The following is a 13,964-nucleotide window of genomic DNA, read 5'->3' as shown; positions in this document are numbered from 1 at the left end:
TCTGGAGTGTAAATTGTGTTACTGCCTTTTAAAGCGAGGGAAAGACAGTAAGATTACCAGGTGAGCAACATAACTGCAACTGTTATAATAAATGCTCACCCCATTCTTGTTATGAGCAAGACCTTAACCCAGGTTCTGTGGAGGTACAAGATGAAAAAACATAGTCTGTGAATTTATTGTCCTATCTTATATCAGAGAATGCGGGATATGGGAATGAAACAGGGTACAAGGAGCTGTGAGAGAGCAATACAAACAATACATACTACAAAGCAGACTGATGTAACAACAGTAAAATCCTGTTTTATATGAGAAGAGAGGATTTAATTCTGCTTGAGAGGAATCTAGGACTGATGTCAGCTATATGAATCAAGCAACATTTTAACTACATGGATAGAATTTCAACAGGGAGCTTGGATGAGCAACAAGGACATCAAAGCACAAAGGAGTTTGTAGGGATACATGACTGACACATGAAGGGAATTGATGGAGAAAGCTAGAAAGGTAGACTGGAGCAAGCCTTGGATGCCATGCTAAGAATATGGGCTTTACACTGTGAGAAATTCAAAACCATTAGGATGCATGAGCAGGGGGCTGACATAATTATACTTATGTTTTAGAAATATAGGGCAGTACTGTAACAGGCAGATGAGAAGAAAACAATGTAGATAAATCAGTTAAAATACTATTAAAAATCCGGAGAAAGACAAGATTAAGTGAAAAAAAAGGCTGTTTACAAAATAATACTTCAGAATTCAATCCTTCATTTATAAAAGAAAAATAAACTCACACATTCTAATTAAAACTATATTCACCCATACAGAGAAAAATGCCTGGAAGAATATGCAACAAAAATGTCTACAGTGCTTACTAATGATGATAGAATTATGGGTGATACTTAAGGTCTTCTTTATAGGTTGCTCTATTTTTATGAATTTTTTTTACAATGTTTTTGTAAAGGAGGGAGTGGTGGAACCAACAAACCTATTTCTACTTTGAATGATAGTGAAAAGCCTGAAGAGAGCAAAAAGGCTGTTTTGTTTTTGTAGAGACAGAAAGGTAATAATCAATCTATTTTAGATCTGTTCAGCTTGCCATGTCAAAAGAAACTAGGAAGGGAAAACAAGGAAATATACACTCAGGTTTTAGCTATTTTTTGCTTTGTTGAGAGGGAATAATAATGTAAACATTACAACACAACATACAAAAATTTCCTTTACTTTAGCTTCACTTAATAGAGCCACCGCCTGATGACAGCAATAAGACTTATTTTCATTCATTTTAGAACCTGTGTACTTCTAAACCAGAGGGCAACTAATAAAAATTTTGTAGGTTGAAATATATTTTGTACTTACTTAAAAGCTGCCTTAATGAATTAGCTCTGTTTGGAATAGTCTGTACCAGTGTTTTCTCTGGCAAGTTAACCTTGTCCAGCCTCCCTTACTACCTTCATCCCAACCTGGAACAAGCAAACCAACAGTCATCCACCCACTATGGGTAGATAAAAGACTTAAAGTAACTATAAACTATAAAAACACCCTCTTGATGATCTCGTGAAGCCCCGTATTAGATTTTTTTATAATGAGAAGTATTTACACTGAAAAAGCACAGCTGGCCTAGAGAAGACAATGCTATAAAAAACATACCCCATTAGAAGCTTTCTTCTTTGCTTTCCATTCATCCAGTTGTGCCTTTGTCTTTGCATCAACTTTAACAAGTAGTTTCTTCTCTCCAATCTGCAGGTCATGCAATAACCTGAGAGCTCGGAGGGTTGATTCAGGCTCCTTATACTCACAGAATCCAAAGGCTAGCAATGGATGTAAAAAATTAGTGAAATATCAATACAATTATGAAAGATGAAAAATATCTATGAAAAACTGAAATCATTACAGACCAAACATTATAATACAGGGATTATTTATTTTGTCACTCCTCCCTTTCCTGCAATTACCTTTGATACGGATTTCACTTTTAGTACCCTCAAACAACCAAAAGAAAAAAGAGAAAACAGAAACAGGGAAAATGGGGCTTCCCTGGTGGCGCAGTGGTTGAGAGTCCGCCTGCCGATGCAGGGGACACGGGTTCGTGCCCCGGTCTGGGAAGATCCCATGTGCCGCGGAGCAGCTAGGCCCGTGAGCCATGGCCGCTGAGCCTGCACATCCGGAGCCTGTGCTGCGCAACGGGAGAGGCCACAACAGTGAGAGGCCCATGTACTGCAAAAAAAACCCCCAAAAAACAGGTGTCTCTACCAACTAGTATGAAAAGAACAGTTTGTTTTCAGGACTAAGAGATTATCTCATCATCTCTTCTCCTACTTTCTTCCTAAGTCCTAATTGTTCCATCTTGAACATACACTCCTGCTCTGAAACAAAAAGGACTTCTTAAAGTAATCTTATAAGAAACCAGTTAGTCTGAATAATTTTTTTCCCTCTCCTACCTCCTTCACGTTATCCTTTTCTACTTTCTCATCTCAACTCTCAGCCAACATCTTCCCGAATGCCTTTAATCCTATTAAAGAGTGAAGACAGAGTGCTAGTAGAACACTCCTACGGTTAAGGACAATGAGAGCAAATGCAAATGTACTTATGCACACAGGTTAAGATGATCTCAATAAATAAGGAAAAATTTACCTACCTTGAAGTTTTCCAGATGCGCCTTGTACTCTCTTCCAGCTCAAAACCAAGCCACATTTCTGTAAAAGAAAACAAAGATCTTTACCACCTAAGCTAATTTATCATGCAAATAAGAGCACAATTATATTCCCACTAGAAAAAATTGGAAGTTAAAAAAAAAATCTTGTCAGCAACTAAATTTTGCAATTCCCACAAACCTACTATATGAAAGAAACATACAATAAATCATTTTAAAGGAAAATATAAATTCTGATTATTTGCAGAAGACTGCCTACCTTTCAATAAATTAGACATTTTACAGTTATATTTATCCTACAAACATATATATAAAACCAAAATGCCCAAATATTATAACAGTTAAACTATAATAAATTTAAGTAAATATTGAGCTCATAAAGACTGTTTTAAAACACATGGATATATTATAAAAGATTTTTAATGACACAGGGAAATGCTTGACATGGGATGCAAAAATACCGTAAAATTTTTAACTATGTAAAGAAAAAAAATTTCCATAAAATGATCAGAAATACTCCAAAATGTTAATGGGGCAGGTTGTCTGAAGGGTGGGATATTATTACACTTTGTTTATTTCTAAAGTTCTTAAATATTATTTCTAATTATTAAAGTAAAAACGAAGGTTTAAAAAAAGTTTTGTGGAAAATAATAACTGAAGATTGCCTGTCAAAGCTGAAATAAGTGGATTTTTCTCTGAAGGGAAATATCTTTCCCTTCAGAGAAATTACTAAAATGATAGTCAAAGAATTGGGGCTTCCCTGGCAGTCCAATGGTTAAGACTCCACGCTTCCACTGCAGGGTGAGAGGGTTTGATCCCTGGTTGAAGAACTAAGATCCCACATACTGTGCAGCGTGGTCAAAAAATAAATAAATAAAATAAATAAAATAAAAAAAATAAAAAGACACTTAGGCTGATTCTTAGGGGCCTAAGAGGCCCTTATACTACTCCTATTTCATGCCTTGACACTGTACCTCACTCAGGCCCTAAGGTAAGGCCTCACTTATGCCCTGTTGCCATACGTTAAATAGGCTCTGATACCTGCAGCACCTGCAGCCCTGACACTGTTCCTCATAAATTTCCCAGGACTTCCCTAGCAGCACAGTGGTTAAGAATCTGCCTGCCAATGCAGGGGACACGGGTTTGAGCCCTGGTCCAGGAAGATCCGCGGAGCAACTAAGCCCATGTGCCACAACTACTGAACCTGCACTCTAGAGCCCGCGAGCCACAACTACTGAAGCCCGTGAGCTCTAGGGACCGTGTGTCACAATTACTGAGCCCGTGTGCTGCAACTACTGAAGGCTGAGAGCCTAGAGCCCGTGCTCTGCAACAAGAGAAGCCACTGCAATAAGCCCCCACTCTCCACAACCAGAGAAAGCCAGCGCGTAGCAACGAAGACCCAATGCAGCGCCCCCCCCCGCCAAAAAAAAAAAGAAAAAATTGTCCGTAAGGTCAAACATAGCATGAGGGAACAGCAGCAGAATTCAATAAAATTCTGCAAAGACAAAAGATAAATGGATGGATAATAACTCATTCAGTAGAGCAAAGAAAGCTATGACACCAAGTGTCTACAGAAGCAGATACCGGTAAGAAGAATTAAGCTAACTGATTCTAGAAAACCCAGTGGATCCAGACTCGGGGGGGGAAGGTACAGGGGAGAATGGGGCTTAAGTGTGAAGCTGAATAAAAATAGGTTCTTGCCTGACAATACAAATATGGAATAATCAAAGTCTCAGAGGTTTCAAGCAATTACCCTATCCCCACCCCCAGAGAAGATAGCCTGAAGAGTTACAGTCTGAAGAAAGTGAACAGAACAAGCTTGGGATGTGGAGCACCAGATCTGAAAGATCTGTATGAGATACAGAGTGAGTAAGAAGGGAAGAAAGTAAAGGTATAAGAAGTGCTTGAACTCAGTCCTGCATCTGCAACCTCATACAGGTAGCCAATCATAAACTCACTAGGCATAAAATTAGAAATTTTCTAGAGAAACCAACCAGCCTCAAAGAAAAGACCCCAGGGATTAACATTTAAAACCTCTGGCTGCCATTTAGATTACCCTACAAAGATGCCCAACATTTTACAAGTTCAGCTTACACGCACAAAAAGCCTTTTAATCCCTAACTCTTAAATATGGACAATCAAGGATCACCAGACATCTAAGTAAAGCCTTAAAAGTGAAAGAGAAATAGAAGAGAGAAATTCAGGAATCCAAAGATAGCTTAAAAAACACTCTGCTGCATATATAAATCAACAACAGTTTTAAAAAGGGATGTTTCAAACTGAAAACATACACGGATGTCCACACAAAAACCTGTACACAAATATTCACAGCATTATTCATAATAACAAAGTGGAAACAATCCAATTGTCCATCAACTGATGGACGGATAAACAAAATGTGGTACATCCATTAAATGGAATATTCTGGCAATAAAAAGGAACAAAGTACTGCTAACAAGCTACACTACAGATGAACCTTGAAAACATTATGCTAAGTGAAAGAAGATAACACACAAAAAGCCACATATTCTAAAATTCCATTTACGTAAAATGCCCAGAATAGGCAAACCCATAGACAGAAGGTACAATAGTGGCTGCCAGAGGTTCAGGGGAGGAGAAAATGGGAAGCATTGTTAATGGGTACAGGGTTTCTATTTGGGGTGGTAAAAATGTTCAAGAATTAGACAGTGGTGATGTTTGCACAACTTTCTGAAAATACTAAAAGCCACTGAACTGTATATTATAAAAGGGTGAATTTTATGGTATGTAAATTATATCTCAATAAAGATGTCTTAAAAATGTCCTCCCAATGTTCTACTTTGGGGAAAAAATGGCATCATCTTGTAAAACTGTAGATAAGCATGCCCCATGACTCAGAAATTCCACTTCTAAGAGAATACATGACAGAATTTCTTTCATGTTCACCTAGGAAGATGCACTATTACCACTAAATTATATAGCAAAACATAATATCAAAAAAAAAGGGAAAACAATCCATATGACCATCAGTAAAAAATTTGACCATTTATGGCATATTTCTATAATGCAATGGTATATAATAGTGAAAACTAAATAAACTACATATAGGCTGGGTGAAAAAAGCAAATTGTGGAGGAATACAGAACTAAAACTTACAAATTATAAATTTTTATTTATATAAATATAATTAAAGTAAAAAATATGGACAGGAATGATAAACACCAAACTTAGGATAGTGGATTACCTCTGGTTATTACCTCTGTGGAAGAAAGAAATGGGAATTAGAACCTTCATGTTTTGTTCCTTTTGGATAAAAATCTGAAGCTAGTATCACAAAATATTAAGATCTGACTAAGCTAGGTTTTGTGTTTATTTTCTAAACGCCTTTTTTAAAACACTTTTTAAAGCAAGGATCACATGATTTATAAAACAGAACTGGCAATAATGTATGTTACTGATAAAATGAAGAAGGAAAAGATTTTAAAATAACTTCTTAACACAGTGGAGATTATGGAGGGAGGGAGTATGGACAGTGTTATTTTTCATTAAAAAAATCATTCAGGGACTTCCCTGGTGGCGCAGTGGTTAAGAATCTGTCTGCTAATGCAGGGGACACGGGTTCAAGCCCTGGTCTGGGAAGATCCCACGTGCTGTGGAGCAACTAAGCCCACGAGCCACAACTACTGAAGCCCGCATGCCTAGAGCTCGTGTTCCTCAACAAGAGAGGCCACCGAAATGAGAATCCCGCGTACTGCAACAAAGAGTAGCCCCCGCTCGCCTCAACTAGAGAAAGCCCGCGCACAACAATGAAGACCCAATGCAGCCTAATATTAATTAATTTATTTTAAAAAATCATTCAGTATTTTTTCACTTACAGTGTGCACGTAGGGACTTCGCTGGCGGCACAGTGGTTAAGAATCCGCCTGCCAATGCAGGTGACACGGGTTCCATCCCTGCTCCGGGAAGATCCCACATGCTGCAAAGTAACAGCCTACGAACCACAACTACTGAGCCTGTGTGCCTAGAGCCCATGCTCCACAACAAGAGAAGCCACTGCAATGAGAAGCCCGTGCACCGCGATGAAGAGTAGGCCCTACTCGCAGCAACTAGAGAAAGCCCACGAGCAGCAACAAAGACCCAAAACAGCCAAAAAGAAGTGCTTTAAAAAAAATGTGCATGTAGCAGCAGGATAAATTTTTAAAACTAAGAGAAAAAGGAAAATCAATGACCAAGTCAAAAAAACTTATGCATGCTCAGAATAAAAACTGCAAAAGGAGTCAATCAATCACAATTAGATGCTAAAATTATTGTTTAAAGGCGGCTAAAGAAAAGGTCTCACATAGTCCTCAAATACTAACCCAGAGGTTACTTATTAGTGAAAAAGGGACTAAAGGTACTGTTACAATGGAGAGATCTGACCACCTTAACCAAGTAACTAAACTTAATACCACCAAAAATGGGACCAAGAGACGTGGTATGTCTCTTCCTATGCTGCACCTGAAAACAATGCACCACCCATGAACCACTCTTACAAAGAATGCTTACTCTGAATCTAACTATGAGCAATCAATCAAATTCAAATCGGGAGAGACATTCTGCAAAAGACCCAGGCGCTTCAAAAACATCAATGTCGTGAAAGACAAAAACAAAGACAAGCAAACAAAAAGAGGCAAGGAACTGTTCTACAATAAAGGAAATGTCTAAAGAAACATGACAATTAACTGCAATGTATAGGGACTTCCCTGGTTGTCTGGTGGTTAAGACTGTACTCCCAGTGCAGGAGGGCCCGGTTTGATCCCTGGTCAGGGAACTAGATCCCACATGCCACAACTAAGACTCAGCGCAGCCAAATAAATAAATATTTAAAAAATAATAATAATAAAGGGCTTCCCTGGTGGCACAGTGGTTGGGGGTCTGCCTGCCGATGCAGGGGACGCAGGTTCATGCCCCGGTCCGGGAGGATCCCACATGCCGTGGAGTGGCTGGGACTGTGGGCCATGGCCGCTGAGCCTGTGTGTCTGGAGCCTGTGCTCCGCAACGGGAGAGGCCACAGCAGTGAGAGGCCCGCGTACCGTCAAAATAAATAAATAAATAAAATAATAATAATAGTAATAATAATAAGTGCTATATATATATATCCCTGACTGGAAATTACTGGAAAAATTAAATATGAACTATATATTTTTTAATTAACAATAATACTATATCAGCCTTAAATTTCCTAAGTGTGATAATGGTTTTGTGAAAACGTAGGAGAGTATCCTTGATCTTAGGAAATATAAGTATTCAAAGGTGAAATGTAATGTCACAACTTACTCTGAAATTACTCAGAAGAAAAAAAAAAATCGAGGGGTGTGTGTGTGTGTGTGTGCACGCAAATAGTGTGTAAATATGACAAAATGTGTTACAAGGGTGTTCACTATTCAATTCATTTAACTTTTCTGCAGGACTGAAACTTTTCAAAATATAAACGAGGAAATTATTCAGAGCCCTCTTGCTAATTTTTCTTTAGTTTGAAATTTATAACAAAAATTTTTTTAAATGAAAAATAAACAGTTTAACTTACAGCAAGGAGCTGTCTTATAAGCATGTCTGAGGCTTTTTCAGAAATGTTGCCAACAAAAACTGTAGTAGTGGGACCACAGTTTTCATCATTTTCTTTAGCCTTCAAGCCTGGATGATCCTTCCGTGCTCCCAAATGTTTTCCAACCATGGACACAGTGGGTACTAAGACCTAAAGTGATGAAAGACAATAAAATTTGAACTTGTAATTAAATTTGCTATCATGCTTAATGTAATAACATTAGGCTAAAAACATCAATTTTAAAGTATTAAATATATAGCACATCACCATTACAGGTTCTACATACTTAATCTAAAACTCCCAAAGCACATTTTTCATTAACGTGAACTTATTCATGACAAGTAAAGTTCCATTATTGGATTACCTTTCTTTTAAAAACAACTTGGAGGGCTTCCCTGGTGGCTCAGTGGTTAAGAATCTGCCTGCCAATGCAGGCGACATGGGTTCGAACCCTGGTCTGGGAAGATCCCACGTGCCACAGAGCAACTAAGCCCGTGCACCACAACTACTGAGCCTGCGCTTTAGAGCCCATAAGCCACAACTACTGAGCTCACGTGCCACAACTACCGAAGCCCACAGGCCTAGAGCCCATGCTCCGCAATGAGAAGCCACCGCAATGAGAAGCCTGAGCACCGCAATGAAGAGTAACCCCCGCTCACTAAAAACAGAGAAAGCCCGCGCGGAGCGATGAAGACCCAACGCAGCCAGAAATAAATGAATAAATAAATTTATAAAAAACAAAGAAAACATGGAAAGAAATTTTCTTATGTTTAAGACAATTCTTAAATGTTTAAGACATCGTAAATCTCTGCATTCATATAAAAGGAAATTTCAATTATCCCTGCTAATTTTCTTGTAGAATATTCAAATACTCCCATAGCACTCTCCTCACATTTAAAGTTTACCTTTTCTCAGTTACTTGTGTTTCTACCTTATTTTCCCTTCATAACATTCAACTTCCCAGAGGAAAGAAATAGTCTTATTCATCTTTGTATTTGAAATTGCATTGAGCAAAACATCCACAGTAGGCACTGAAGTGGTGAAATGGGGGAGCTGCCTTTTCCTAGGCTAAAATGCAAGAGGGTAAGAGTACGTCATGTGGAGGTTCCCCAATAAATGTTCCCCAATGAATGTCCAATGCAAGAAAAGCTGGACACCCCCTTGGTATGCCTCACAGCAGATTCCTATTTGTTCATGTAGTTCCCATCTCATCACCCTTTTAATATAAATAATACTCCCCGCCTTTTTCAAAACCCACAGGTAGAAAAACAGTTGAAAGTAATGAGACCTACTCTCCCTCACAATGAATTATAAATTAAGACCGATATTTTACTAATTAACTCAAAGAAAATTTTTAGTTAAATAAATGTTTTAAGAGGGTTATTATTTATTCACGTTATAGTATACTAGCATTCTTAACTAAGATGCCTAGAGTGTACAGAGCTTTTATGAATGTAGAGAATTAAAGTTCAAGACGTAAGACTGAATAATGAAACACTTCAGCAGAGGAAAGGCTTCAATAAAACTTTACAAAGCTTGAAGATACCATACTAGAGGACAGAGAAAAAATAGCTTGGAAGAAGCTAAAAATTAGGTAGGTGGGAGGAAAGAGTAGAAATATATTCAACTTCCATTTCAAAATGTAGATTTCTGCTAGATCATTCCTCCTTTTTTCTTCTTTTAAGAAATCAGACATGTCAGATCACTTCTCCTATCTCCCAGGATCAAGACACGAGGGCATGATGAAAGAGTCAATGTCTAAATCTGAAATAACAGTATATGAAGAGTCTAGAGAATAAGAGGGAAATCACTGAACTATTTAGGGAGCATATTTTAGGGGCAATTGCTTATATGCATAGAGTGAAAACAGTACTTATTTAAATAAGTAGTATGATATACATGGATGCTCTTATTCCCTTCCTATTATTATTTTAAATATTTAAAATAATTTATCTGGGCTTATAAAGTTCAGATTTAAAAGCAGTGGCACTCCTAATTCCTCCTTAAAGTTATACTTACAGTTGGAGCAGGAGCCATAATGCTCATTGGTACAGGAATCATTGGAGTCCCTAAGAAAAAAGCATAATGAATCTTAAGAACATAATAATATATACAATTATATATTGTATATCAACTACATGCCATACAAATAAGTACTTCCAACTCACAGTTCTTTTAAGGGGAAATGTAGGATTAATGAAAATGAGAAATTAATGGATATTTTTCAAAAGCAACATAGTTATCAGGTTGGTCTAAATAAACTTACAAGCAAAAAGACTTTCTAAAAGCAAAAAGACTACCACAGCCTGCTTTTGCCTTAAGGAGTAAAACTGTGGATAGTTATCAATTCATGTTCATCTAGTTCAGTACATCCTCAAAACCAGCAACTTTCATACAGATTTGCTTACAGGTGAACAATGGTATTAATGACTCCTTTAAAGGTAAAAATAAATTCTTTGAAAGTTAAAAAACAAAAGCATCAAATAAGAAATTAATCTGGAAACCTAGGAAGAATCTTGTTATTCCTGGTTATTTAATAAAAGCAAAAATCATGAAAAAAAATAAGATTAGTAATCTCAGTAACTGTCAAAGAGAAAATCTCTAAGACAAGCATCTACTGCCTTAAGGGTTTTAGACAGCTATCAATGGGCTATCACTATTGACATCTTACTGGAATCTGCAATTTTGTTTTCAACTAAATTGTTTACTAATCAATAGTTGCTACATTGACAGTCCTTGTGTACATAACTAATGACGAAATCTTACCATTTGAGAACTAAGAAAAAGGTTGCAATGAGGATAAAATCAGTAAAAGATCTGTATACTAAAACACAAATTTTAAAATGCTTCTAGAAGTATCTCAAGAAGTTCTGAAATCACTTTTCAGTTCAAATTTAGCATCAACTTAAGATAACTGTCCAGCTAAGACTGGTAATAAACTCTTAACAACTATCCATTTATTTTCCAATATAACCTATTTAAAATAACCTCAGTTTTAAACAAAAATTTTAGAAGATGAAAATCAAGATACTTACCAATAAGCCTACAGAAGACTGTACAAAATAGGAAAAAAAAGACTGCAGAATCAAACTTGGGTTCAATTCTTGGTTCTATCACTTTTAGCTATGCAAACTTGGGAAAGCTCCTTAACCTCAGCTTCAGTTTCCTCAATTCAAATGAGGTAATTATTTCCTCAGAGTGCCTACTAACTGAGATCATTTATGTGGAGCTTAAGTAAATAGGTGGATACTCAAAACTATCATCAACTCTAAATTTTTCACTTTTAACTTTGCAAAACAAAAGCAAATACTCCATTTACCAACTGTAATCTGTGCAGCACCTCTTCCACAGGTAAACTTTCTATTTAAGAAAACCTTAAGAAAAAGACATTTTGAAAAAATTTTGTTTTTCCTTTTTAATAGTTACTAAAAGGTTTAATAGTATGGTTCCCACCTCAACTTACTAATTTCATGAAATGCAGAATTTACAAAAATGTATTGCTGCTCATTACAGATCTATGAATGCTATGGTAAAAAAAAAAAAAATGCAAAGTGCACAAAGTGTCAACAGTGTATATACCAGCTGAGGTCTGAAAAAAAAAGTAGGGTAGAATAAACATAAGCAAACACAGTGGGATATACTTTACATCTCTGGAGAGCTACACACCAGAAACTGATAAGACTTCTCCCCCTTTGGGGAAGGGAATGCTCAGGAACTATGGGGGGAAAACTTCCTTTAATCTATAGCATGCATTACTTTTTAAGGAAAAATTATGGTTTTTTTCTAATTTATTTTCTAATTTAATATATAATGTGATTGCCACATACGTTATCTCAGAGTTCAATTAACTGCACTAAAAGGCAACACAAGAAAATTATACATGAATATGGGTATTGTGGTCTAGAATTATTATACTAGTTTAGCATAATTCTTTTTTTTATTTTTTCAAGTATTGACGCTGCACACAGGATGCAGGTATGAATGAGTTAGCTGTAACTAAAGTCTGATTTATCATTCAAGTATGCTTCCCTAAACAGAAATGATACTGTATGCTATCACAAATGGAATGAGAATTGTTTAATAGCGTTAATACTCTGTGAAAAAATGCCCACATTAGTATGGCACTGACCAAACAGACAAGAAGAAATAATGAAAATCTGGTTTTAAGGTCTGCTGATCCATCTTAAAAGATATACTAGGATTAGCCTTAAGAGAAACATGGCCCATTTATCTTCCACTTCCATTTATAATTTGGTATAGTGTTCATCAGAAAACAAGTTACATTTAGTATGTGTTTTTTAAAAATTCAAAGGAATTTAAAATCTTTCCTATAAAACCAATATACTGGTAAGGAACTGATTTTTTCATTGTCACCTTTCCTGATTCTGAACAAGTGATTAAGTTTTATCTCCAATGCCTTAAAATTTCTTCAGAAATAGAAAGTAAACTATTCTTCCCTATAACTCTAATAACACAAACTTTGCTAAAAGTATCATGGCTATTAGTAAAGACTATCAAAAAATAGACTGTATTATGAGACTATAAATTAATGAAAAAAAATATGGGGACCCCCTCAAATATTGATGCCCAAATGAAAATGGCTCAGGGCATTATCCTTCTCAAGTAATCAATTGGTTTGATGGTTGACAATAACTTTTTTCGGTTTTCTGTTAACATTATTTTCTTAATCGCCCTTTTCAGGAGAAATTCCTTTACAGTCCATTACAGAGCAGTTAAGTTACTGACTAAAATTCAGTAATTGTTACATGGAATAATAAACTGATAGTACTCAAACGTTCACACTAGGTCCCTGGCAGCAAGGGGTAACAAATACACATCCATGATTATCTAAAAGACCAACTTAAAACAGCCAGCTACAAGCATAAATGTCTTAAAAACTTGTAAAAGTACTGCATTCTACTCCACAGTATATATGCATAAGTAGTTCTGATTTTTTTTTTTTAATTTTGGCTGCGTTTTGTTGCTGTGCACGGGCTTTCTCTAGTTGCGGTGTGCGGGCTTCTCGTTGTGGTGGCTTCTCTTGTTGGGAGCATGGGCTCTAGGCACGCGGGCTTCAGTAGTTGTGGCACACGGGCTCAGCAGTTGTGGCTCGTGGGCTCTAGAGCACAGGCTCAGTAGTTGTGACGCACGGGCTTAGCTGCTCCATGGCATGTGGGATCTTCCCCGACCAGGGATCAAACCCGTGTCCCCTGCATTGACAGGCAGATTCTTAACCACTGTACCACCAGGGAAGCCCTGTTCTGATTTTTTAAAATTATGATTTACCCTCAAATTCCTGAAGTTTTAAATGATACCCCAGAAAAACTGCCATTTTTATCTTGTGACTTTTCACTTACTTCAACACTGCTGTGTACCTGACCTAGGGGTAAGAGGCCCCCAAAGCTGAGCCTCTATAATGTACGTGTCATGAATGAACAACCCATCATATGAGCCAACTGCAACGTACTTTTGATTCTGCAACAGTCAAGCTCTTTAGTAAACACTGTTAACTTCAAACACATAATCCAATAGTTAAAGCCAGGTCACTGAAGTAGACCTTTCCTCAAAAAGAAATACTTTTGGGGGCTTCCCTGGTGGCGCAGTGGTTGGGAGTCCGCCTGCCTATGCAGGGGACGTGGGTTCGTGCCCCCGTCCACGAGGATCCCACATGCCGCGGAGCGGCTGGGCCCGTGAGCCATGGCCGCTGAGGCTGCGCGTCCGGAGCCTGTGCTCCGCAACAGGAGAGGCCACAGCA

The 13,964-nt window shown here is 37.3% G+C and overlaps 1 protein-coding gene across 2 annotated transcripts in view; it reads right to left on the bottom strand.

The window, feature by feature from the left end:
- Positions 1 to 13,964, bottom strand: part of RBM25 (RNA binding motif protein 25) — a 51,729-nt gene that overhangs the window by 27,933 nt on the left and 9,832 nt on the right. For both annotated transcript variants that reach the window (XM_007459699.1, XM_007459698.1), the window contains exons 3-6: positions 10,229 to 10,278; positions 8,192 to 8,359; positions 2,632 to 2,689; positions 1,644 to 1,804 (exon numbers count right to left, since the gene is read on the bottom strand). In XM_007459699.1, coding sequence (XP_007459761.1) covers positions 1,644 to 1,804; positions 2,632 to 2,689; positions 8,192 to 8,359; positions 10,229 to 10,278 — 437 coding nt within the window. The remainder of the gene's footprint in view (positions 1 to 1,643; positions 1,805 to 2,631; positions 2,690 to 8,191; positions 8,360 to 10,228; positions 10,279 to 13,964) is intronic.

Source organism: Lipotes vexillifer, unplaced genomic scaffold (assembly GCF_000442215.2).
Source record: "Lipotes vexillifer unplaced genomic scaffold, Lipotes_vexillifer_v1.1 scaffold39, whole genome shotgun sequence".
Taxonomy (NCBI): domain Eukaryota; kingdom Metazoa; phylum Chordata; class Mammalia; order Artiodactyla; family Lipotidae; genus Lipotes; species Lipotes vexillifer.
This window is presented reverse-complemented; position numbering and strand designations above follow the sequence as displayed.